This window comes from Schistocerca gregaria, chromosome 3, assembly GCF_023897955.1.
Source record: "Schistocerca gregaria isolate iqSchGreg1 chromosome 3, iqSchGreg1.2, whole genome shotgun sequence".
NCBI classification, from domain to species: domain Eukaryota; kingdom Metazoa; phylum Arthropoda; class Insecta; order Orthoptera; family Acrididae; genus Schistocerca; species Schistocerca gregaria.
The window spans coordinates 312,009,345-312,035,791 of record NC_064922.1 but is presented as its reverse complement, the minus strand read 5'-3'; the positions used below and the strand labels follow the sequence as shown (position 1 = coordinate 312,035,791).

At 40.3% G+C, this 26,447-nt stretch overlaps 1 protein-coding gene across 1 annotated transcript in view; it reads right to left on the bottom strand.

Annotated features, from left to right (window-relative positions):
• Positions 1-23,947, bottom strand: part of LOC126354683 (ribosome biogenesis protein WDR12 homolog) — a 38,835-nt gene extending 14,888 nt beyond the window's left edge. Inside the window, exons 1-7 of the mRNA XM_050004486.1 lie at positions 23,808-23,947; positions 23,623-23,708; positions 23,332-23,545; positions 16,538-16,678; positions 16,284-16,459; positions 14,360-14,439; positions 2,188-2,434 (exon numbers count right to left, since the gene is read on the bottom strand). Of these exons, the coding sequence (XP_049860443.1) occupies positions 2,188-2,434; positions 14,360-14,439; positions 16,284-16,459; positions 16,538-16,678; positions 23,332-23,545; positions 23,623-23,708; positions 23,808-23,857 (994 nt within the window). The 5' untranslated portion in view covers positions 23,858-23,947. The remainder of the gene's footprint in view (positions 1-2,187; positions 2,435-14,359; positions 14,440-16,283; positions 16,460-16,537; positions 16,679-23,331; positions 23,546-23,622; positions 23,709-23,807) is intronic.
• Positions 23,948-26,447: the final 2,500 nt, after the last annotated feature.

Sequence of the window (26,447 nt, the reverse complement as noted above, 5' to 3'; positions counted from 1 at the left end):
ACAGATGCCTCCTCGGCCTAACACCCCATCAATTTGGCTTCAGGGAAGGTAGATCAATAGAAGAAGCCATTGACCAAGCAATGGCAATTACAAATAGCATCAGTGACAAATACGCAGTCACCATTCTAATCAACATAGCTGAGGCTTTTGACAACTTGTGGTGGCAGTCCCTTTTTGCCAGGTTAAGGGAAATGAGGCTATCAGCTTCCCTCTACAATAGCCTCCTCGACTACTGCAGAGGCAGAGTGGAGGGCTTGTACACAGAAGGTTGTCAAGAGAACAACAAAGGGATGTCCACAGGACTCGATCTGCGGAACAATATTCTGGGATATCGCAATCGAGCCCTTGTTGAACACCCTGGACAGTGACGATAGGGTAAGTGGTCTGGTGGCTTATGCAGATGACCTACTGGTAGTGGTGTCAGCCAACTCAAGAGCAGCACTAGAGAGAAAAGGTATGCAACTGCTTCAGAAAATTAACAGTTGGTGCAAAGAAAATAAATTAAAAGTAGCTCCCAAGAAAACTGTATATTTACTGCTCAGAGGGATACGAAAGAGGAATCCAATGAGACAATACAAGCATACAGAGCGAGCAAGCCACATGTTATCTCGGACTGCATCTAGATGAAAAACAGACTTTCAACCATCATATAAAATTGACAACTGACAAAGCCTTCAAAATTATGCACAAACTAACAAGACTAAACACAACTCAGTACAATTTACCTATTAAGATGATAAGGACCTACCACATAGAATATCTGAATCCATCGCATGCTTCGCCGCATGTGCTTGAGCTCACAGACTGAACATACAGACTAACAAGACAATTGCACGATGAGGTCAATGTAGTGTACTCCTGAGAATGAGTGGAGCCTTCAACACCACGACATTAGAGGCACATTGCGTTGTGATGGGGAAATGCTCTATAGACGTAACAATACGTTAGAGAGCTGCACTTTACTGATTTAAGAGGGACGGACTGGGACTAACTAACGAGGAAGTATGCATATGCAGAGAAACTGGGACACCAAAACATGTCACACACACAACAACAATGAGATCGCCACAATAATACATAATCCCAATGACTGGAAAACAGTAAATAGCGTAAATGATATTGTATCCAACACTCTGCTTGAAGATTGCCAGAATCTCCAATGGCATGTTTCGTTTCTTCCAACTCACAACTGGGACTCTCAGACGGGAGTGGGGGCTCACCCATCTTAGGTGGTCGTTCACAACTCAGGTCATGCCTCCAGAACTCCTGACCGAGGGACCAATCAGCAATTGGGTAGGTGACTGCTCAGGTAATCAACCCTCCCTGGGCCTGGACTGTACCAGGGGGTTTGTGTGAGGCGTACCGGTACACCTTAGGCTGGGAATTGTGTGTTACCCAGTCACCTATTACGTGTCAAACGCGCGAACCAGCATGCACGAGCACAAAGGTAGGAAGAAGAAACTTCAAATGCTGAAGCAGAGGTACAGGAGGAGATGGAGATGAAGAAAGATAGAAAAACATGAGGGATTGTTCTGATATTGGGCTACTGAAACTGCAACATCCACTTCCAAAAATACACAAGACATGTTCTCCAAGGGAGGGGAAAAAGAATAGAAGGAGGAGGACAAGGAGAGACAAGCAGCACGGAAAGGAAGAGTACTTCAAGACTGGGGGCCCGTGGTAGCCAAACACAAACTCACCGAAGAGTGGTGAGCTCCCTGGGAGCGAGGCACTCATGTGAGTGTGGATGTGCTTGCCTGTGTGTGTGTGTGTGTGTGTGTGTGTGTGTGTGTGTGTGTGCGCGCGCGTGCGTGTGTGTGCGTGCGTGTGCGTGTGCGTGTGTTTGTTTTGCTCATGAAGGCTGTGACTGAAAGCTTTGTGTACGTGTCTTTCATTGTGCCTGTCTGCAATGTAACATATATTTCTTATGGTAGGCAGCACTCTACCTTTACCTACTTTGTTGATAAAATAAATATATAATGTGACTGGTATCCGTTTAACGTAAGTTTTTCTTTTTTTGCCCCTCGCCCACAGATCACTTTTGATATCTACCTAAAAAACTTGTTAAGAGACAAAAATCTTTTAAAGTATTAATATCACACTAAGTTGGTACAAGCAAAAATAACTTAACATTTTGAGTTGTATCAACATTCATGAAATAATAGTTTGAGATTGTTCAATACTCACCTTTTGACCTCGGGTCGTATAAACGCACATGCCTGTCAGCTGAGGCTGTTACAAGTGTTCTGTTCAGTGGGGACCAATCAGCATCAAAAAATGGCTTGTTCCCAACAAGTTCAGTTTTAATGCCACCAAGTTCAGCATCCCATGTTCTTAATGTGTGATCCCAAGAGGAAGTGCATATTTCACTGGTGTCAATCCACAAGGCAGAAGAAACGCACTCTTTATGGCCTTTTAAAGTAAGTACAGGAGTCTGAAAGTGAATCAACAGTATAATGAAACATTTTTCAAAATAAACTGCCATAAAAAATACATACTTTCTATATCCATACAGTAAAAACTTATAAGGGAAAGAATATGCGGATCAGAACACCTTCATATGGTCTTACAATTAGTGGAGATGGTTACTTCCTATGAAATGATGTACAGCACATATCTGGGTAAGATGGATGAATGGTCACAAAATGAAGTTTTTATCTCAGTGGTTGCAGTTAGTATGGACTACAAATGTGCAACAGTGAAATATGGTGCTAACACAAACCTACTTCAGTAAAAAAAAATACATAATATGAACAAAATACTAAGGAACCTATCAATTTTTAGCTTCTGAGTGACACTTGGCTTTTATCTTTCAGTAAAGTTCATTTTAATGGCCTGTACAAATCTTTACTGGGGCGGGAGTATTTCCAAACTACATTCATTACTAACTAGTTGAAGTTTGACCAGTTTTTACTGTAGTGGCGTGATTAGAGATTGCAGAAAAATCATAACACAATAGGGCTGAATTTCGAGATTTTTTGGAACCCAGTTCTTAATTAAAACTGAAGCCTTACAAATGCCCAATAATTACTCTTTAAAATATTATCATTAATGCATGACATGATGCAGTGGACGCTACAGTTAGTGCAACAAACACATGAACAATAATGTTCATATATCCACACCCCTACACATGTACTTTGTACTGTGTACTATATAGCTATGACAATAAAAGTAAGGCATGTAATGAATATTAAATATCTCATAAAAATTTCTCCTCCAAATTGTTGGTAATTCCTGCAATGGAACAGAAATTACTCACTTTGAAGCATACGAATGAACTAATTGACAGTACAATGCAACTTTAACGATATAATGGCTCCACGATACTAAATACAGTATTATTATAATTAATAGTTACTAAGGTTTTCCCAGTGGGTTCACTTGTGTACATGTTCAACATATATACTGCTCCTATTGGACCTAGGAGGATATAATTAGCCATTTCCCTACAATTTTGCCTGCATATGTGTATATAACATACAATGTGCACATCTCTTCTTGCCCTTCCCATCTCCCTCTCTGCAGCCATTGCCTCCCTATCTGTCAATCTCATTCTCCCGTCTCTCCCCATTCATGCCCTCCCCTCTTTCTGTCCATCTTGTCTTCCTCTTACTTTGTTCATCTAATCCTCAACCCCCTCTCTCCTTTCATCTCCTCCCCCCCTCTCTCTCTTTCCATCTCCTCCTCCCCCTCCCTCTTCATTTTTACATATCATCCTGTCCCCTCCTGGTCCTCTCCCCCTAACCAAACCCTCCCCCCCCTCTCAACCTGTCCCGAAGGCATGCCCTTCCACAAGTGTAGCCCCAGCAAGAGAGACTGATAAAGTAGGCTGGCATCACTCTCACAACACGCCTCTTGTTAAGTACAGCCTGCATGCCAAGGGCTTGGAAACACTATCCTACAGCGTGTAGGCTGCCATGCAAAGCAGGCCAATACTACTTCAATACAAAACACTGGTCAGCATACCTGCCGTGGAATTGAAAACAGTTTCTTGCCCCTGGTGTGTAGGTTGCTCTGCAAAGCAGGTGAATACTGTTCCCACACTAACCACCTTTCATGCAGGGTAGCCTATATAGCAAGAGCTATTTCATTGAAACAGTCTTTATGTTGATCGTCTCAGAGCATGGAGTTTTTGTGTCAAATTTGGCTTACTTTGGTCCAGTGGCCTGGGAAGAGTTCTTATCCATCCATCCGGAATTTTGGCCCATTCAGGAGTAAGGGATCCAGCAATCAAGTGATTTATAAAGGGTTAGTGTACTGCATGCATTTTAAATTTGTTGATTTTAAGGAGGGGTGGGGGGGAGGAGCTTGGTGTGTGTGAAACAAGTATCACTGAGGACAGAAGTGGTGCAGAGGAAGTACATTTTGTAGCAAGTGTCTACCGTCACTATCAATAGTTAGTTTTCTTTTCTCAGAAGGAATTTTAGGTAGCATTCACAATCCACCAGGAACTGCTTTTCTAAAACACACACACTACTATAACACAGCACATTGGAAAGAAATGTGGCATCCCAGATTTACAGATGTGAATATAGGTTATCGACTATGATAACGATGAAAACAAAAATAAGGAACTGAACGGACTTTGAACACAACTTATGATGCTCCTTGACTGACAACAAATAAATATAAAAAAAGGTAGTTAGAAATATAGAGTAAGCAATTGTGTCGTTGAATAATTACTTTTGGTTTAGTTAAACACCAACCCAATCAAACATCATTTACCTTTTGAAAGTTAAAAAAAGTTTTAAAAACAATTCTTTTCATGTTAAAGTTTAATTAGGAACTAATGTTGGTGATGGTAGAGTGGGGTGGTGGAGTGTTTATAAGCTGGTATCTGATTTCAGTCAGGGGTAAAAAGGGTGGGAATCACTGGTCTAAAGGATGCAAATTACTCATTGTTTTCTTATTTGACTTTCCTTTGCCCATAAATGAAAGAGTTGGCAAAGCAACTGATACATTAGGGTGCACAATAACTTTGGTGTGAATTCAAATCAGCATTAATCTGGATCATATACAGACTATTTTAAATGTAAAAAATGGCTCTGAGCAGTATGGGACTTAACATATGTAGTCATCAGTCCCCTAGAACTTAGAACTACTAAAACCTAACTAACCTAAGGACATCACACACATCCATGCCCGAGGCAGGATTCAAACCTGCGACCGTAACGGTCACGCGGTTCCAGACTGAAGTGCCTAGAACCGCACGGCCACACCAGCCGGCCCATTCTAAGTGTAGTCTTGCGTAAGTTTCATAACATCAAGCAATTACAGGACATGATACTTTTAATTCCTTGAAACATTAGAAGCCAATATGAATGTAATGCCAACTGTGTTTGCTGTTGTATTTAGAGGTGCAGCAAATTAAAGATTGAAATATGATCTCTGAGATACTTTACACCTGACTGATTGTGGTATGTTTCCAGATTTTTCACTTGATTTGACAAAAGTCAAATGGCGTCATTGATTAGTCTGGAAACTGAATAACACCGTAAGTTAAATTTTGATTAAAGTTTACAGTAAATACACAGCAAAAAAAAAAAAAAAGGACATTTTAAACACACATTATTTTTTCAGGAAATTACTGGAGTGAAACAAACTTTTGTTTTGGAAAATGAAACCTTTATTTAACAGAAATGTATACACCTTCTCATCACACATGTTTGGTGTTATATTTGGCTGGTTGTTTGCTTTAATGATTAAAGGGACCAAATTACGAGGTCACCAGCCCCTCCTGCCTGGAACAGGCAAGCAAATGAAACTACACACCAAAGGATGGCCTAGTGTGCTAAACCCAAGGAAAGAAAATCCCAAGCTCTAACGAAGATCAACAAAACCTAGAGAAAGGAATAAGGAAATAGAAAAAGGGGAAAGGAAGAAAGGCAAGCGAGGTGCCCCGTCCAGATAGCAGCTGGAGGCCCCCAAAGGCAGAAAGTGTGATGGCTGACATATCAACCCCACCCCTCACCAATTACAAGAAGCACCTAACCCAACAATAACCAGAAAAGACTAGCAACAAGGACATGTGAGAGCAGAACACAGAAACAGAGGAAGAACACCAAGTTGTGTGTGTGTGTGTGTGTGTGTGTGTGTGTGTGTGTGTGTGTGTGTGTAGAGAGATGATGGGTGCCCAACAGCATGGTCATCAGTGCCCTTTTACTTATAAAAACAAACGAATGTGGAGATAAAGGTGTTGTAGAGGATGCACTTGAAATGACCGCATAGTCACTCTGTATTACAAGCACTCTCACATGCACTAAAATCAATTAGAAGGGAAGAGAGCTAATCAAGAAATTAAAACACAGAAGAACTAAAAGAAAAGCACAGGGAAATGTGACTGGCTGACCACTTACAAAAAACTAGGGTGAGCTAGCCACCCTTTGACACATGAAGAACATCTCCTTAAAATCTTCTTAAAAATGCTGTACAATTCACAAAACTTTAAGACCCTAACCACATTCGTTTGATCATTACATAAAATAGACGGCAGATGCACTGGCAAATCCACAATCTGCTGGCTGGCAAATAAAATGCAGTCCAATAAAATGGGGTGCACCGTGATCTGCACACCACAAGCACCACACATTGAAGGGTCCTCTCATCAGAGTAAGAATCCATGTGTCATGGGGCTGTGGCCTATGAGAAGACGAGTAAAGAAGGACCTCGTACCGCCGACGGGGCTGGAAGGAAGGACTCCATGGCTGAGTTATGGGCTTAATAGCATGGAGCTTGTTACCAGTCACTGCCAGCCACTCATCTTCCCATTGACACATGACTTTATACCTCAACAACGAGGTGATAACATGTGGTGGGGTAGCACACTGAAATACCAGAGGATCATGACATGCCTCCTTGGCTGCTCGATCCACCCTTTCATTCCCTGCAATTCCAATGTGCCCAGGTACCCAGCAGAAAGACACCTACTTCTTCAGTTGTAGTTGTAGGAGGACATTCTGGATTACTCTCTAGATTACTGTATCTGCTGGCTACGAACACTGGAGAGAGTAAAGGGCACTCAGAGAATCGAAGCAGATGAGAAATCTAACACAGGGAAAATGTCTCCTCTTCCCCAGTGCTGGCAAGATTGCATATAATTCTGCATCAAAGACGGTTAATTCTGGAGGCAGTCTGACCTGGAGGACATGATTCGGCAAAATGACAGAGCAACCAATAGTGTTCCCCTGCCTAGACCCATCCGCTAAAACAGTTACATGGTCGTGGTACTCAGATAAAATATCAGAGAACATTGCATTACAAATGAAAGCAAGTGCGCTATCTCTCCTATACCACACCAAATCTAAAATCACTCTGGGCCTCTCCAGTAACCAGGGCAGCTGACAGTTAAAACTCTGGATTTGGGTTTGTACCATCTCCACACCGAGTGACTTCAGCACACGCTGCACACGGATCCCAAATGGCATCATGGCTCATGGATGGTTGGAAGAAAGGCATCCCAGAGGTGGATGAGCAGCTGAAGTTGGAGCTGCAAGGAACTTACATGCCTGACACGCCATGAGGAACTGGTGCGAGATGGTAAGTGGGAGTTCCCCCCACCTCAGCACAGATGCTAGGTATGGGACTGGTCCGATAAACACATGTGGCTGGCCGAATCCTCCCATGATGGACCGCAACAATGAGCCGCATGTAATAGGGCCTTGCTGACCCATACACCGTGCAACTATAGTCCAGCCGCAAACACACGAAAGACCAATAAAACTGTAGGATATGTGCCCTGTCCACTCCCCAAGACCTGTGGCTAAGGCACTTGATAATGTTCAGTGCCTTCAGGGTTAAAACTGACAACCCGTCTTTGCAGCCCACTCCTCTAACCCCCGCCATGTAAGTTGCAACTAATGGCTTGCTGTTGCAACACTGAAGGAGGAACAGAAAACTGCAAAATCATATACAAATAAGGAACACTGTACATGACTCCTTACCACAGCTGTGATACTGTTGATGGCTTTGGCAAAAAGAGTAACACTTAAAACACTGCCCTGAGGAACACCATTCTCCTGCTCAAATTGATCATACAGCGTGTCACCAACTTGCATCCTAAAAAACTACTTAGACAGGAAAGACTGTATGAAGATGGGGAGGTGGCCACGAAAGTCCCATTGATGCAGTTGTGCGAGACTACAGTGCCTCCAAGTAGTATCATTTGCCTCCACATGAGTCCTGAACCCATTCATGTTCCATTGTAGTATGGAAGCCGTGTCACTGGTGCAGTTTTAATTTACCCCTACCTTTGAACCGGGGAGGTGAAGCACCTTAAGAGCAACGGGGAGTGGAGGGGCTGCCTGGATATGAGGTGTATAACTCCACAATATCCTCCTCATAAGTCAGACTGGAAAGAATGACATCTGATGACACTCAGGACAGCTCTTGACCCAAACGCCGTAAGCCTTTCTGTGCATCCTGATCCTTCGAGGATGAGAGGGAAAGAGGACATGTATTGGGTCCAGCATCTGCACCATTGAACATGATGCCCAGCTTTATGCTAGACTCCTGTAGTCTAGATGGAATTACATAAATGCTGTGTAGAGCCGTATCAGAGTAGAGGGGTCCGCACCACAGATGGCACTGTTGAGGCATCAAAGAGTATTGAGGTGCAACCAACATGTCCATTTCAGTTGAATAAGGTGGAGTAGCCATGTCAACTGAGCTAGCATCAAAGACCCATTGCAAAAAACGAGCAGAGTCCACAATGTTGAGGTACTGGCCATCAATGAATAGATTTGGATGGGAACAGACTGTACAGTGATGACAGATATGCATAATATAGGCATTGGCAGCTAAACAATGGAAGCCATGAGTGAGAGCCCAAGACTGCACTCTGTGTATCGCTCTCTGCAGTGTGTCCAGCAATGCCCATCATGGACAAATAAAAATGAAAGCTAAAATCATCAACATACAAAGAGGCAGAAGCTGTAGGCCCTGCAGTCACAAGACAATTGATAGCCACTAAAAAGAAAGGGATACTCAAAACAGAACCCAACAGAACACTATTCTCCTGAAGAGAAAATGTGCTAGTGGGGGTGCCAACCTGTACCTCAAAAGTGCAACATGAAAGAAAGTTCTGGATAAAAATCGGGAGCAGGTCATCAAGGCCCCTCTCATGTAAGAAGGCAAGGACGTTGTGATACTATGTGGTATTTACTTTATGCAGATCAAATAAGACTGCAAAGAGGTGTCGACTCAGGGCAAAAGTCATTCGGATAATACACTCCAGGTGGAATAAATTATCTACAATAAAGAGGCCTTGGCGAAAACCACCCTAGGTGAAAGTCAAAATGTCCAGAGCTTCATGGATCCAATGCAGCCTTTGACACACCATACAGTCAAGTAACTTGCAGAGGAAATCAGTTAAATTTATCAAATGATAATGTCAAGCTGAAGTGATGGTTTACCCAATTTCACAACTGGAGTAATGACACTTTCGTTAAAAAGGACAAGTATGTGACACTGGTTAGTCACCAGTGAGTGTTGAAGCATTTGGTTGTGCAGCTGGTACTGTACAGGAGTCATGTTGTTGCAGAGAGCGAGGGCACTGGCAAATTTCCACTTACTAAATGGGCCATCATAAAGCTCCAGGTGGCGGGAAACAAAAGATAAATGGAGACATTTCGGTCAGTGAGAAAATGGAATGTGGGCAGATAGTGGATTGACACTGAGGCATGTGTGAAATGGCAACCAAATTGCTCAGCAACAGAGTCCAGGCTGGTGAGGGTAACACCATTCACGAAAATTTTCGGGACCCATGTAAGAGGACAGCGGCCAAAAATTTGCCTCATCTTTGCCCACAACTGCGAATAAAAAAAATCCGTTTTTCAAATTTAATACAATAACAGCCCGGACATACAGCTGTTTAAAGGCCAAGAAGTGGTCAAGAAATGGATGCCATTTGTAGAGTTGGAAAACACAATTGGGGGGGGGGGGGGGGGGTGTCTTTAATAGCCACAGCAGTTTTGGAGTCCACCAGGGACAGTCTTCGGTTGGGGAGAACCTGAGGAAGAAGCACTCACTGAAGCAGCTGCTGAAAGGGTCGTGTCAGTCAAACTCCAAACAGACTCATCAATGCCATCATGTGGTAGAGTGGGTAGAATGGCAACCAAGGAAAAGGCATCCAAATCTACATTAGTAAAGGCTCACCTGAGAGGGCGTCCAGGCAAGTGATGTTAGAGAAAAGATAAGACAATTAGAAAATGAGTGCTGTCACACAAATTGCCATGAACTCCCCACTGAAGAGAGATGAGGAATCCAAGGCAACAGAGGGAAAGACCAATGGCCGAGAATGTGATGTGTGCCCCACTAAAGTGTGTGGGGGCTTCAGCATTGAGGAGGCAGAGGTCGAGCCCTTCCAGCAAGTCTTCAACAATCCTGCCCCAGCCGGTTGCAGCAATATCACCCCATGAGGGCTATGGAAATTAAAACCCTGAAAGAGAAGGCTGAAGGGAGGCACTGAGGAGAAAGGGGGCAAGAAGAGCAGCAAGCATAGGAGGCTGGTCTGGGGGGAGATAAAGATTGGATATTGTTACCGCAGAGTCTAAATGGTTATAAATGGCCACCACTTCCAGTGCAGTATGAAGAGGAACCCAGGAACTATCAGTGTCCACGTGGACTGATGAGCGGACACCACCGAATGCTCGCAAAGGGCTTACCCGAATCCACCAGAAGGTTTGGACACACACCACAAAGTATCGACGAATGAGAACCAACAAAATGAGATTTCTGCAATAAAAAGTAGAGAGAAAGAAGAGGATGCACTTCCAGAACATGAAAATCAGTACAATTCTACTGGAGGAGAGTAGTACAATAGGCTGGATGAACATCGAATGGGCCTGAAGCGGTCATAGTGCTGAGTCAAGTATGTGGCCAGTAAGAATGGAGTGGCATCTATGAATATATGATTGGAACCAGATTGAGTGGGAGTGGGGACAGTTCTGGGATGATTGGGGGGGAGGGGAGATACCTCTTCCTATTTTACATACCCTCCTCTTTCGAAAGGCGAGAAGGAGATGTGGTCAGGAAGAGAACAAGTCGCAGCTATATCAGGCTACAAAAGAGAATGAGCGGCATTGAGGCTCAAAGTGTGTGAGTCCCACATTCAACTCTAAGTAACATGCTTCTTGTACTGGAGATGCCAGGGAGGGAGGTTCCTAGAGAGAATCTCAGCCCACCTCTGGTGGGTGTTAGAGAAGGTTTCTTCTTTGGCCAAGAAGAAGAAGCGGTTCCATGAGGGGAGAGAATGGGAATCACCAGGGAGGAGGATAGGGATGGAGGACAGGACAGAGGTAAGGTAGATGTTAAGCTACGGTAGATGTTGAAAGGTATCAGTTGGAGACTGTCGAATTTGTCAGGTAGGGTAGACAGTTGTGTTTTGAATTCTTTAATCTTCTTTTCCTTTTTATACATCAAACAAACAGTCCACACACTTGGGCGGTGAGCTGTAAGGAGAACCAACATGAAGAGAGTGGCTGTAGTTGTCGCAAATAGAGTTTGCCTCGCATCATAAAGACATATGACCAAAACGGAGACACTGGAAACAGTGCAAGGAAAGTGGGATATACGATTACTGTGACTTTTTCCAGAAGGGTATCTCCTTGAAATGGCAGGATTGAAGCTCCCAAATCAATTACTTTTAGGACCTCAGGACGATATGATCCCCGTACTATGCTAGATTAGTCCTGAGTTCCTCGTCAGATTGAAAGAGTCACTATGAAAGATAATGCCCCGAGTCATCATTAAGGACTGGTAAAGAGTGATGCTCATCAGGATGCCTCCTAAATGCTTGCAAGCACAAACAGAAGCTGACTGACTGACAGAAGAGGTTTTGATCAGTAGGGAGCCAGTTCGCATGTTAGTGAGTAAGTCAGCTTCACCAAACTTATCTTCAACATATTCCGCAAGTCAAGTGGTTTGGCAGCAGTGAAAGTCTCCCTGTCTGTTCTGGAACAAAATAAGGAATCCTTTGCCCTTGAGGGGTAAGGTTTCTGAGCCCCCACAACTGTGCGGCAGCAAAATCTGTCCATTTCCTGGACTGCTCCTTCAGTATAACATTAGCTACTGTGACGATATTACATATACATCCACCATATTGTGTTAGATGAAAGCAGGACTCCTCTGTAAACAATACAGTGCACCAGGGACACAGCAAATCGAAGCCTATCTCTCATGTGCTGACCAGTTAATCAAGATATACGATGGGGTGGTCTTAGTCTAAAAATGGCCTATTGGAGTCTGTTGTATATTGTTTGGTCACTGACACTGCAACTACCTGCTGCACTTAGATAATTTTGTAGGTCACAGGCAACCACAGTGCACCAATGGAAAGAAAAATTAACCACATATTGGTCATCTCTTGTAAAAAAAATTTCCATTTACTCTCTTACCCTTGCTTTCTTTAGTATGTATCAGTTTCACAAAATTGTTTCCAAACCCTCACAACAGAAGATAAAGCCACACTAAGCACTGTAGGCACTGCACAAATAGTCTGAACCTTCCTCTAGTAATGCCATTGCCTAAACATGTTCTGCATCGGTAAGATGCCTCATGTTGGCTGGTGAAATGTGCACAAAGAGTTCAGAGACTCACCTGTTACTTACACTCACTAGATGGCAGGGCGAGAGACTGCTCATCCATTTCACTGTTAGGCATAGCATGATACGTTTGAATAATGGCACTAACCCAAGGCTTTCAAATGTATTGAGAGGATTGTTATCATTAAAACTAAGAGCAAAAGAATATATCTTAATCACAGACTACTTATGTGGCACACTCAATCAAATTCTTGTCCTTCAGTTGTTTTGAGCATTGTAGTTACACATTCAAGAGAGATTTACTTCAATTTGATTAGAGGTGGAGGGGATTATTGTTCATCGTCGCGTTGACAACAAGATCACTAGAGATGGAGTACAAGCTCGGATTAGGGAAGGATGGAGAAGGAAAGCAGCCGTGCCCTTTTGAAGGAATCATTCTGGCATTTTCCTTAGGCAATTTACGGAAATCATGGAAAATCTAAATCGGGATTGCTGGACATGGATTTGAACTGCCGCCCTCCTGAACCGAATGCAAGTTCAGTGTGCTAACCTCTGCAGTTTGATTTGATTAATGTGCCATTTCCCCATATTTGATGGTTTTAGGCTGTAAATCTCATTTAGTGACATTCTATGTTCGGTTGGGAAAATAAACTATGCATAGGGAATAAAATTTTGAAAGTATGAAAGATGTACTGACAAAATTGAAGCTGTCTAATGGATCACGAGTCATACCTGGATAACTCAGTAAGCACTGTCCATCACAGGCAAGATTCTGGGTTTGACTCCTCATCTGACACACAGTTTTAATCTGCCAAGAGGTTTCAATAAAGCAGATAATCACTTATCACATAAAAATTACTTCACAGTTGTTTCTGGCATCTACATTCCACTCACTATCACGTGCACTGTCTTGTCCTCCCTGTGCTGAAATGTCACACCAACAGCCAGAATAATGTAAGGCACAATTCGAATGACATAAACATCAAATTACTTCATTTGCCATGGTGGCAGGATAGCTCCAGCTCAGTCTCAAACACAATAGCTAACTCAACTGCTTGTGAACCCATGGGAGAAGTGTCTTGATCATTGTTAGAGTAATTCATAAAGGTATAAGGAAGGAAATGAAAAGAAGGAAAGTAGGTCAAATTCCTCTCGAATAATCCATTTTCTCACTTCATCTTATACGGAAATGATTGTTTCTATTTTCTGCAAACATATCAATAACTGCCTTACACATAAGATAAAGGAAACACAACCACTGACCTGCAGTGAACCAAAGCATGGAGCACAGAGAAATTTAACAAGAATCAGTATTCACACTGGCTTTCGAGCTGTTGCTCTTTTCTTAGCACAGGTACATAAACTGACACAGCAGACACATCCCACAGCCAGCTGGATGCACACTCCTTGGCCTACAGTGAGACTGGTTATTGATACTCTATTATTGAAAGCAGTTGCACAAACTGATGGAGGTGCGGAGAGGATAGGGAAAAATGTAAGGAAGGGATAGCAGGAAATAGGCAGATCTTTTTAAAGGGGTGACTTCAAAGCCTCACGACAAGACGAACGGAATACAGAGGATAGAGTGAATAGAGATACAGGAACAGGGAGGGATGGGGAGAGAAAGTGGAGATGAACAGGCAGGAGAGGGGTAGGAAAAGGGGGAGGGAGGGGAGGAGAGAGTTGGTGTGTGTGTGTGTGTGTGTGTGTGTGTGAGAGAGAGAGAGAGAGAGAGAGAGAGAGAGAGAGAGAGAGAGAGAGAGAGATTGTTTTATTGCTTCACTATTATGAAAATTTTTATAGCAGAATACACATACCCTAATTTGTGATTTTCCATGTTCTCCTTTAAACCTCTTAGTGGATGAAACGCCATCTGTATGCGTTTGCTCCTCCAGTGCTTCAAACAGAAATATTACAAACATGTTAAAACAAATATTGGTCCTAACAATGATACCTAAAATCATTTAATGATTACAAAATGAACAATATTGATCACAGTTATGTTGGAGCACAGTAAACCACATTTATTTCTTCTATTTATTGCAATAGTGTTTCTAGTAACAACATTTTAATTTTCAGAGGGAATAAAAATATTGAAAGTATGCGCCATAAAATGTGGAACTCCTACTTCCTGTTAGTACCAAAGACCCTAATTTTATTATCAGAACACTATTTGAAATTCACATCTCACTAGTAATCCACAAGACACAGTAATTTAGTAGCTCCATCAGTATATTACAACTTAAATGGGCTTACTTTGTCATAATGAGCAATTAAACAACCCAGCTTGAAGGAAACGTCAGAAGATTACAGTAAAACAGCAAAAAATACTTCATGGAAAGGTTTGTTAAAAAATGACTAGATCAAGCACTGCCTTCTGGATTGTGTAAGCCTTTCTGAAACTCAGATTTTTATCACAGCACATTAATTTCCCAGTTAAACCTCTCACAAAAATAAGAAAGGAAATGTGGTTATCGTAAAACATACCTCAGCACAGCTCAATCTCTACTACTTTATGGCATTGTAACAGGGCTGAAACTACACTGCTCCAGCACACTTTGACTTATCATTTAGCACATCTCCCACCTATTTTTGCACAAATTTTCACCAAGAACACTGATTGATGCTGTCTTACCATACTATTATTTTCATTAGCACCTGAATATAATGTAAATTAATACAGCATTCCATGACAATAAAAAACTGCTCACTGCTTTGACTCAGTAGTTGAAAATAGATATTAGTATTTATAATAGAGAAAAATACTTGACCATTTGCATATAATCACTTTCTTATATACTTTAACTGTTCAAAAAATACTAAGAACGTCTATCATATGTGGTAGACTCACTTTTTCTTACTGAAAGTGCTTGCTTCCCCTGTATTAGTTACTAAATTGCTAAATTTTACTAACTGGAGCTTTTCATTATCTCTCCATTCCTAAATAGTTATTATACTTGCAATAAGTGAATAAGACTTTATTACTATGTTTCTACATCGAATGATAAGTTGTCACTATTCAAACTACTTTCTCTCAACCTAAAAATCTTTTAATGTGTTCCTGTAAAGAGAGAAGAAGTGTGAGTCACTTTGAAGAAAACACGTATTTGCGTATCTTAGCAATGCCAAATTTTGTCAACCATTCTGGGCAGAAGTGCCAACTTGAATGTTACCAAAAAGTCTGCCTTTATCTTCAAAACTTACAGACTTGTATTTTGTCTCCTAACACTCACTTTGCGCATTGTATTGTACTGTACTGTACTTCAGTAATACACTTTTAGGTGACCACAGTACACATAGAATTTAATATGATTTGGCATATGGGTTTCAGCAAGTAATCCTTGCTGTGTGCGTGTGACAAACAATGATACAAAAATTGCTCGTTAATGGCCATGGTGAAGTGAATGCAAAGGGAGGGGATGTATTCAACATTTTTCACCAAGTGAGCTTAGTGCAGATGTCCTCTACAGAATGGCAACATTCCACTTCGCAATAAGAAACCAGTCTGAATTACCACAAATCTGAATTTGTGGGGGTTTACTGTGCTTATTAACCTCTGCTTGTAATAATGGTGCCATTTAAATTGTGAGACACACTCCAGCCCCAAACACATGCTCCAGTGCTTCTATGGCAGCAAATGTCAACTATTAAGAAACACAACAGTATAATATTTCACATTAAATATAATAAACATATAATATGAAACCAAAGCTAAGTTAGTTAATAGAAATTCATACATACAAGCTGACCAGATCTTCAGCATTGCATCCCAACCTCCAGTTGCTAAAAGAACAGCATTTGGGCTCACTCCAATGCATTCCACAGACCTTTCATGTCCGCGACAAATGTGAATACATTCAACAGAATTGTTTGAGACATTCCATTCCCATATCATAGCAGTCTGATCTTGAGATGCACTACAACAATGATCAAGTACCAGCATTTACAGAATGTAAAGAATTTCACAAGAGGTGTTGATGTCTTGTCATACTAACCTGACAAATGATGCTCGATTGTCATCAAGTGAAATCCATGAGAGAGCTTTTACTGGTCCTGTGTGCCCAGGTACTGTTAATTTGTGTTTTCCTTTGCTCGTCCATATGTGCAAAGTGTTGTCATAGCAACCTGAGAGAATCCTAACAGAAAACAGACACATTTTATGACTGAGCAATCCAAACATTGAAACAGTGAGGTGGAGGTGCTTCAGTGGTGAAAAGAACAGCTGAAACAACTTTTATACGCAAATCAAACAAACTTTTTTTTTTTATAAAACACTGAGCCCTAAATTAACTAACACCATAAACCTAATTTGGACTGGCAATAGTACTATAATACTGTTTATGTATGTGTGTGAGAGATTTTGTGCAACTGATCTAAGGCATTTTAATCTACCAACAAATAAAGGAAATCATTATGGAAGACAAATTACTTTTCAGTGAATTCAGTGACTCAGTAAATAATTCGTTTACTTATCTTTGGGCAAAAAAGATTGTAAAAAGTTACATCAAATAGTTCAAGTAATTGACACAAGGAAGGAAGGGCACACAGAGCTGAACACTGTTGGCCACTGAGTCAACAGGGACTGAGCACAAGCTCAGATTTGGAAATAGATATTAGCCATATATCCTTCTCATATGAAATATAAAAATGTTTCCTAAGTTATTTAGGAAATTTAAATCTGAATAGGTGGACAGGGGTCTGAACAGCAATCCTAACAAATGCGAGTCACATGTCAACCACTGTGCCACACTGCATGGATAATTCACAAATCAGGTGATTTGCACAGTGATAAAATGCTAAGATAGTACTCTGCAAGGTTTGGTTACAGATCATCTTATCTTCCTCACTACAAGTTAATGGACGAATCTGGCAGATGGAAAGTCCCAAGCTAAAACAAGGCATCTGGAATAGACAACATTCCCTCAAAATTATTGAGATCCTTTGAAGAGATACACAAGACAAAACTTATTCTAGCTGTTATGCAAGATATAGGTGAAATTACAATAATTCCAATTTGAAGGAAGGCAGTACTGAAAGCTTGAAAGTGATACAAATACAAATTTTTATAGAAATATGGAAAGACTGGTAGAAGCCAACATTTTAAAAGGTCATTTGGTGTTCTGGCGAATTGTAGGAACCTGGGAGGCAATACTGACCCTATGAGCTATCTTACAGGAAAGACTGGAGAAAGAAGAAAGGCAAACTACATTTATATCATTTGTAAATTTTGAATTTTTTTTTTAACTTCAAAAGATTGACTGGAAAAACTCTTCGAATTCTGAAGGAAGCAGGGATAAAATGTGTGGAGCACAACATTAGCTGCAACTTTTACAGAAACCAGGCTGCAGTTATAAAAGGCAAAGGACATGAAAGAAATTCAGTAGTTGAGAAGGGAGTGAGGTTTGGTTGTAGCATATCTTCCACATTATTCAATACTTAGGTTGTGCTAGCACTAAAGAAAAACCAAAGAGAAATTTGGAAGAGGGATTTAAGATCATGGAGACGAAATTAAATCTTTAACGATTGCCAATGACATTGTAGTTCTGTCCGACGTGCCAAAGAACTTGGATGAGAATGCAAATGCAAGGTTATACAATGAACATCAACAAAAATAAAACAAGGGCAACGGAATTTAGTCAAATCAGGCAATGCTGAGGGATACAGATCAGGAAATGACACACCAAAAAATATAGAGCAACTTTGTTATTTGGGTACCAAAATAACTGATGACAGACAAGGCAGAAAGTGTGTAAAATGCACACTGGGAATATTAGTAATTAATGTGTTTCTAAAAAAATAGAGCTTTATTAACAACTAATTAAATTTAACTGTCAGGAAGTCTTGTGTGGAAGTATTTATCCCAACTGTAGCCTTACAACAAGGTGAAATGGACAATACACAATACAGACAAGAGAAGCTTTTGAAATGTGATGTTACAGAAGGTTAGATGAATAGATCAAATAAATGATGAAGTGGTACTACATGGAAACTGGGAAAAAAAAGAGAGCATTACGGCACAACATCACTAAAAGAATAGAAAACACCCAGAGGCATAAAGAAACAGTAAATCTGGTTATGAAGCGACAAAAATTGACAACAGTAGATAGGTTTCAAGTGGGTGTAGGTTGCAATAGTTGTGCAGAGAAGAGGCTTGCACAGGATTGGCTAGCTTGGAAAGCTATAACAAGTCATTCATCAGTTGGTAGGCTGAAAAAGATGGTGGCGGAGGGTTTAAGAGACCAAACAGCAACATCATCAGCCCTGCGATCACATGGAGTTAATGATGTCTGCCAGAAATTTTTATCAAAACATTAAAGAACTGAGGGATTAAAAGCAATAATGATGCTACAGCTGAGAAGTAATTAAGGGAGGTAAAAGTATTTGAGTTGGTCTGCTATGCAGGTTAGAGAGCTGAGAAGGGCTCCTCCAGGGCTTATCTATGCCATTAGAAATCTCACCAACATCTGATTCCCACTAACCCAAATAAGGGCAAAGGCATTTACTGAGTTAAAAATGCCTTCCAGCTGGAAAGGGAACAGCAGTTCAACCGATGGTAATAAAATAATATGACCATGTTGAGGTTCTTAAAGTATGTCTTTATGTATGCAATCACAGATGCACAGGAACAAAAGGAATGAAATAGCACACACAAAAATTTGCAGAAAGAATGCATTCATGTACGAGTGTTCTCGTGTCTATATGATGCCTCGTTGCACAAGCTGTCTGTTACGGATTCTCTTTTTCGCTCGTGCTGTATTTATTTAATGAAAAGGTGACAGAAAAAGAGGAAACGCAAAAGCAATTGTAGTTAAAGAAGTATCTAAACAACAGAGGTATGAGAAATAGAAACAATGTTTTGCTTCCAAATTTTAGGAGGTCACAGTGAGATTTTAGACTTTCTGCCAATGAAACTGCAGCAGCAAGACTGATGATAACATATCGTTAGCTACTGACTGTGATTTATATGCTGGTATCAGTTCTAACTATTTAATTCATATTTCAAAATGAAAGCATTTCAGTGATTAATTTTGAAACTACAAAATGCTTAAGGGGGGTTCTTAGTCGTTACGTGAAGGCCAATTGACTTTCAATATTTCACTTGTATTTTATTTTATAAACATAGTTGTTTATACAACTTTTAATCATGAAAGAAAATGGAGGTTGTTTTCCAATTTCATATCTCTTGCATCATCAGTGTCCTTCCTTCATACTTCTAGTGTTTTCTTTGAGGAGTTACTCATCCCCATCATTTCTTCTGTACACATTTCAGGCTCCTCAGCTGTTGTGCTATTGAGTCGTCATAGCATGAATCTTCGCCCACAATTTCAATATACAATTCTCGTAAAATTCTAGCTTCATATTCTCTGTTCCCTGAAACTTACAGTAATATGATCAGAGATTTTTTATCTAACACTTGACACCCAGAGCATTACATATCAAATTTTTATTATAATCTTTAGAAACGACACTCCATAAGAGTTTTCTTTGTCTGCAATCAGTTGTAAATGTATGTGGGCTTTCAGTCGGGTCAATGGACAATATGCACCTAAACCGTTTTCCAACCGAAGCTGGAAAGCAATGGGATTTACTTATAGCCTCCATTTCCGCGAAATTACACTTTAACAAATGCATACGCATAATTTTGCTGTTAAATATGTCTGCACATGCACAACATTGAACAGAAAAAAGAAATCAGCTGGACGTACCTATAAGTGAGGTTATGGTAAATGGTACATCACCAAGGTGTTTATAAGAGATTAATGCCTGGGACTGGATAGGATTCGCTGTCTTAATTAAGACAGACTTCGCAAATTTACTTAGGGAAGAGAGTTCACAAATACATTGCCAATATTCTCCACAAAGAACAGAGGCTTAGTAGAAAGAAAGGACTCTCCATCCGGTCAGGTGCAAACCAGGAATTGAAGGGAGAAAGTGTCTGCTAGTCACTTGGTCGCATGGTTTTGTGTTCCTCACATAGTGTGGCAACAAATCCAAGTTCCTAGGGTCTATAATGAATTGTGGTCTGTCTGAAGAGATTGCCAGAACCTTGCAGCCACCCGCTGTTGTTGTTGGCTTCAGTTGAGACTGGTCTGTTGCAGCTCTCCATGCTACACTATCCTGTGCCAGTTTCTTCACTCCAAGTAACTACTGCAACCTACATCCTTCTGAGTCTGCTTAGTGTATTGGCGTACCTATACGATTTTTACCCTCCACGATTCCCTCCAATTCTAAATTGGTGATACCTTGGGGCCTCAGAGCGTGTCCTACCAACCGGTCCCTTCGTTTAGTCAGATTGTGCCACAATTTCCTCTTCTCCTCAGTTCTATTCAGTACCACCTCATTAGTTACAAGATCCACCCATCTAATTTTCAGCATTCTTCAGCAGCACCACATTTTGAAAGCTTCTGTTCTCTTCTTGTCTAAACTATTTATCATCCATGTTCACTTCAATAAGTGGCTACATGCACTCCATACAAATACTTTCAGAAAAGACTTCCTGAAACCTAAAACTATACTCGGGGTTAACAAATCTCTCTTCTTCAGAAACACTTCCCTTGCTAAAGCTAGTCTACATTTTATATCCTCCTCTACTTCAACCATCATCAGTTATATTGCTCCCCAAATAGCAAAACTCACCTACTACTATAAGTGTTTCATTTCCTAATCTAATTCCCTCGACACCACCTGACTTCATTTCGACTGCATTCCATTATCCTCGTTTTGCTTTTATTGATGTTCATCATCCTTTCAAGGCACTGTCCATTCCATTCACCTGCTCTTCCAAATTCTTTTCTGTCTGACAGTATTACAGTGTCACTGGCAAACCTCAAAGTTAGTATTTCTTCTATATGGATTTTAATTCCTACTTCAAATTTTTCTTTTTTTTCCCTTTACCACTTGCTCAGATTGAATAACAATGGGTATAAGCTACAACCCTAGCTCACTCCCTTCCCAACCACTGCTCTCATTTCATGCTCCTCGACTTATAACTGCCATCTTGTTTTTGTACAAATTGAAAGTAGCCTTTTGCTCCCTGTATTTTATCCATCACCTTCAGCATTTTAAAGAGAGTATTCCAGTCAACACTGTCAATAGCTTTCTCCGAGTCTAAAAATGCTAGAAACATAGGTTTACCTTTCCTTAATGTATCTTCTAAGATAAGTTGTTGGGTCAGTATTGCCAGTGTTCCAACATTCCTATGGAATCCAAACTTTTCTTCCCCAAGTTAAGCTTCTACCAGTTTTTCCATTCTTCTGTTCAGAATTTGTGTTAGTATTTTGCAGCCATGACCTTTTAAACCAATAGTTTGGTACATTTCACACCTGTCGACATCTGTTTTCTTTGTGATTGGACAACTGGTAACTGATGCCTAATATCTACCACGACGATACCTACGCTCTCCCCACAGATGCCACAAAGTTAGAGCACAGGTGACCCGTTTAGTAACTTCTCACATCCCAACTTGAGAGCAGCAGAATATTATACAATTGCTAGAATAACAAGGTCCTTTCAAATTGCTAGAAATATCAAAATTTAATCCATATTGTTCGAATTCTTTCGAGAAACCCAAGACGATCTCAGACTCTGTCAACAAAATTTCAAAAGATTAGTCAGGGATATTTCCAGAATGTTTTGGTATAAGAAACTGTGGTCTCCTATGGCTTATTATGAAGTTACTTGGTTTGCTATCCCCAATTACATTTATTTCAGTGGAAATATGTTCACAGCAGTGAAAAAACCTGTAATATGCAATCAACAAAATTTGCAACACTAAACAAGCCTCATTCGTGAAGGTACTATGATGTTCCAGCGATTGCATGAACAGCTCAGCACTGTGTCACTACACTGCTATTCCAACGCATTCTGTGAACCTAATCACAAGGTGCACATGTGTCAACTCTTCACTGTAAATCTATTCATACCATTAAGTAACACATTTAACCAGAATAAATTTTTCCTTCTGCAGTGAAATGTGTATTGCTATGAAACTTCCTGACTGATTAAAATTTTTTATGGAATCTGGACATGACCCTGGGATCTTTGCCTTTCACGGGCTAACCAAGCACGCTCATGACCCTTCCTATAAGCTTTACCTCCAGTAGTACCTCATCTCATACCTTCCAAATTTCATAATCTTCCTGCAAAACTTGTGAGACTAGTGCTCTTGGAAGGTGGGAAAAGAGGTGCTTACTATAATTAAAGCAGTGAGGACATGTAAAAGTTGTGCTTCGATAGTTCAGTCAGTACAGCACTTGCCCGTCAAAGGCAAACATGCTAGTTTTGAGCCCAAGTCCAGCATGCAGTTTTAAGATGACAGGAAGTTTAAACACTGTTAATGAGCAACTAACTAACAATGACAAGAAAATAAACTTAAGATGGAACCAAAGAACTCAGAATACAAGTTGAGAGTAAAGTGGACATTGCTGTTGTTAACAGCAAGTATCAATCGTGAATGGAACACTGTTTTTTTTTTCCTTCCGCACAAGACAGACAGTGCATAAAATGGACATATGCACTTTTGTGCAGATATTTCCAGTGCGACTCAGAATAACATGAGTAAGAAATTACTCTATGAAAAACTACCAGGGGTCCTTTAGCCAAAACGTTCAGAAAGTATCCCTGAACAACTTTCGAAATCTTGTCAGTGGAGTTTTGGTTCTTCCTATATGCTGTACTGGGCATTACAAATTATTTATAATGGAAGAAATTAACATTAAAATTTATTATCTGAACGACGAGATTCCTGGCTTATGCATAACGAAGTTAGACCTACATGTTTATGACATACCATTTATTTTTAATTTGTACAGCAGAAACCCAGTCGTCGTGTAGAAGACAGTCCTTCGGTTCTGGCGCTGGGAAGCGTTCCACATATTCTATGTCAACTGTGCCTTCACTAGATATAACTCTTTCTTCAAGATGTTCCAGAAGCGAAACACGAAGGAATTCTCCGGATAGCAAGAAATCGAACTCTACATCATGCCACTCTGACGTCCTGTTTTCTATTTCGCGAAGGATACAGAAAAATTAATTACTGTTTCATGCCATTACTAGGATATCCAAAGCATATTTTACAAACCTCTTAGTAGCTCGTTGACCAATGCATTTAGTTCGACGCACGTTACATTGGAAGCAACAGAAAACGGCGTGTCTGGAACTGCATACCTGCACAATGTGTCATTGCGTCAGTAGCATTTACAACGGTAAATATTAGTTGATATTAACATCACAAATGTTTTTTTCCTGTAAACCACCTGTACTTACTGAGTTTGTTTCGTAAACAACCGTACTTGCAGCTCCGCCACAGCCATCATTTAAACCACTAACAAACCAATCCAAAGACTTTCATTTCAGAACGCAAGTTACTTCAATAATCTACGAACTTCAAAACACTTGCTAAGAAACATACCCCAGCCAAATTGTTAGCTAATGTTGCCGTCAATTATCTCTGATTGCAACGTACTCTATGGTTGCAACCGTAGAGGAAAAAAATTATGGAGTGAGCATTTCATGGAGGTAAAAATACCTCCATGGAGCATTTAGATGTCCAGAACGAGAATTCTGTCCGCAATATCTGCTGCAGCTCAAGTCACGTGATTTCGGGACGGCTCATTTTAGCCCTACAGCGCTTAGCATATTTTGAATGTTATTACTTCGATGCTATAGAGAAATAAGCTTCGGAAGTACAGGGAAACTTTGTATATGCGTTTTACAGTCAACTTAACAATTGATGCTGGGAAATGGTGTTGGCTTACAGATGTGAAGAACAATGGTACTGTTCTATTTTGCAACAGTATATAGTGCAGGTTTCGCTATATTTTCGTTTTTTCGGTAACGGGAAAAGAAGTGACAGTAAACAATATTTTTGTTACGTTTTCTGTTGCATTTATTCATATCGTCCAATCTCTGTAGTAATTAATTACATTACAAATACACTGTAGACGGCGCTGAAATGTCACGGAAAAAACAAAGCATCTGGAACAAAGAAATTGTTACAGTAAACATAGTAAACGATTTGCACCACGTGACTGTCGGTTATTATATTATTTTATACACAAGTAAAATACGTATGAAATTTTTCCATCATCACATCAGAAATGTAAAACCATATACTATGTAAAAAAATAAAAAAATACAAGATCAGTGCTGGCATTTTGGAGTAATAAAAGAAGTGACAACCAACATTTTTTTTTAATTTTTGCTATTGCACTGATTCCTACTGTACAATCTGTGCTAATCAGGTATGTTACAATGACACTGTACAGGAAACTTTCTTAGAGACACAAGAATTTGAGAACCTACATAAATTGGAGGAAACTAGAATGTCATTGTGTAAATTTACATGCATATGAACATTGCACTGATATGTATACAATGACTGGTAGTTTACTCAAACACACTTCCAACTTTATCTACCACTAGTCTCGTAAACACAAGGCCACAAAATAGTACAAATTATCTCTACAATAGCCCACCCGGTTAGCTGTGCAGTCTAATGCACTACTTTCTGGCCGGGAAGGTGTGCCAATCATCAGTATGAATTCGCCTGGCGGATTAGTGTCGAAATCTGGAGTGCCGGTCAGTCTGTGTATGGTTTTTAAGGCAGTTTTCCATCTGCCTCGGCGAATGCAACTGGTTCCCCTTATTCAGCCCTCAGTTAAACTATGTCGGCGATTGCTGCACAAACACATTCTCCACATATGCATACACCAAAATTATCCTACCACACAAACATTGGGGCTGCATTCATCTGGTGTGATAAATACCTTGGGGGGAGGGGGGGGGGGAGTGACCCGCACAATAACCCTGGATTCGGTGTGGGGCGATGGTGGGATGAGTAGTCTGCTGTAGCCTGTTGTGGGGTTGTGAACCACTGAGGGCTACAGCAGGGGTGAAGCCTCTCCGTCGTTTCTAGGCCCCCAGTTCCATACAATACAGTACAATCTCTACAATACAAGACCTTATAGTACCATATCTCGATATTTTTCGAAAAACATGTCTCATATCAATATGACATTCATAAATATATATCTGTTATACATAACTACGAAAAGTACCTGGTCCTTCTTTCACATACTTTTCATCTATATCGACAACAGTACTGTACTATTGGTGTTACTAAAACCCAAACATGCAGAAACGTACATAAAACAAGAAGAATGCATTTAACATTCAAGATTCGACATTACTGCAAACTGTAGACAAGCTGTGTCATCCCAGAATCACGTTAATAGCCTGGTTTGATGTTGAGAGCAAGCACAGTAGGCTAAGCTAAAGCCATAGATATATATACTACTTGGCTGAAACATGGTCTCAACATCAAACCGTGCTGGCCACGTAATTTTGGGACATGCCTGTTTGTCTACATTTTGCGGTAGTCACGAAACTTTAATATTATATGTATTCGCCTTATTTTATATCTGTTACTGCACTTTTGACTATTAGAGACAGCTGTGATGCAATATTGTTGTTGCAGTGGATGTAAATACAAGTATGTGAAAAGAAGACTAGTTACTATTCATAGCTATGTACAACGAACGCATAACTCTAAATGTTACACTGATGTGATGCACTTTGTATGTTGCAAAAATGTCAAGACATGTTACTATAAAGTCTTGTACTGTAGAGCTAATGTCTGAGACAAGCGCTAGACAAAGTTTTCAAATGTGTTTGAGTAAACTGCCAATAAGTGTATACATATTTGTGCTTTGTTCATATGTAGATAAAATTTATTTATTTTATTATGTTTATATTTATTATTCTATAAATGATAGTCTTATTAATTTCTTCCAAATTATGCAGGCATGTGTATATAAGAAGTTCTGCATGAGATGGTTTACTTGTGTTCTAGTTTCCTGAAGCATGAATAAAGAGTCAAATATCTGAAAATAATAGTGGATAAAC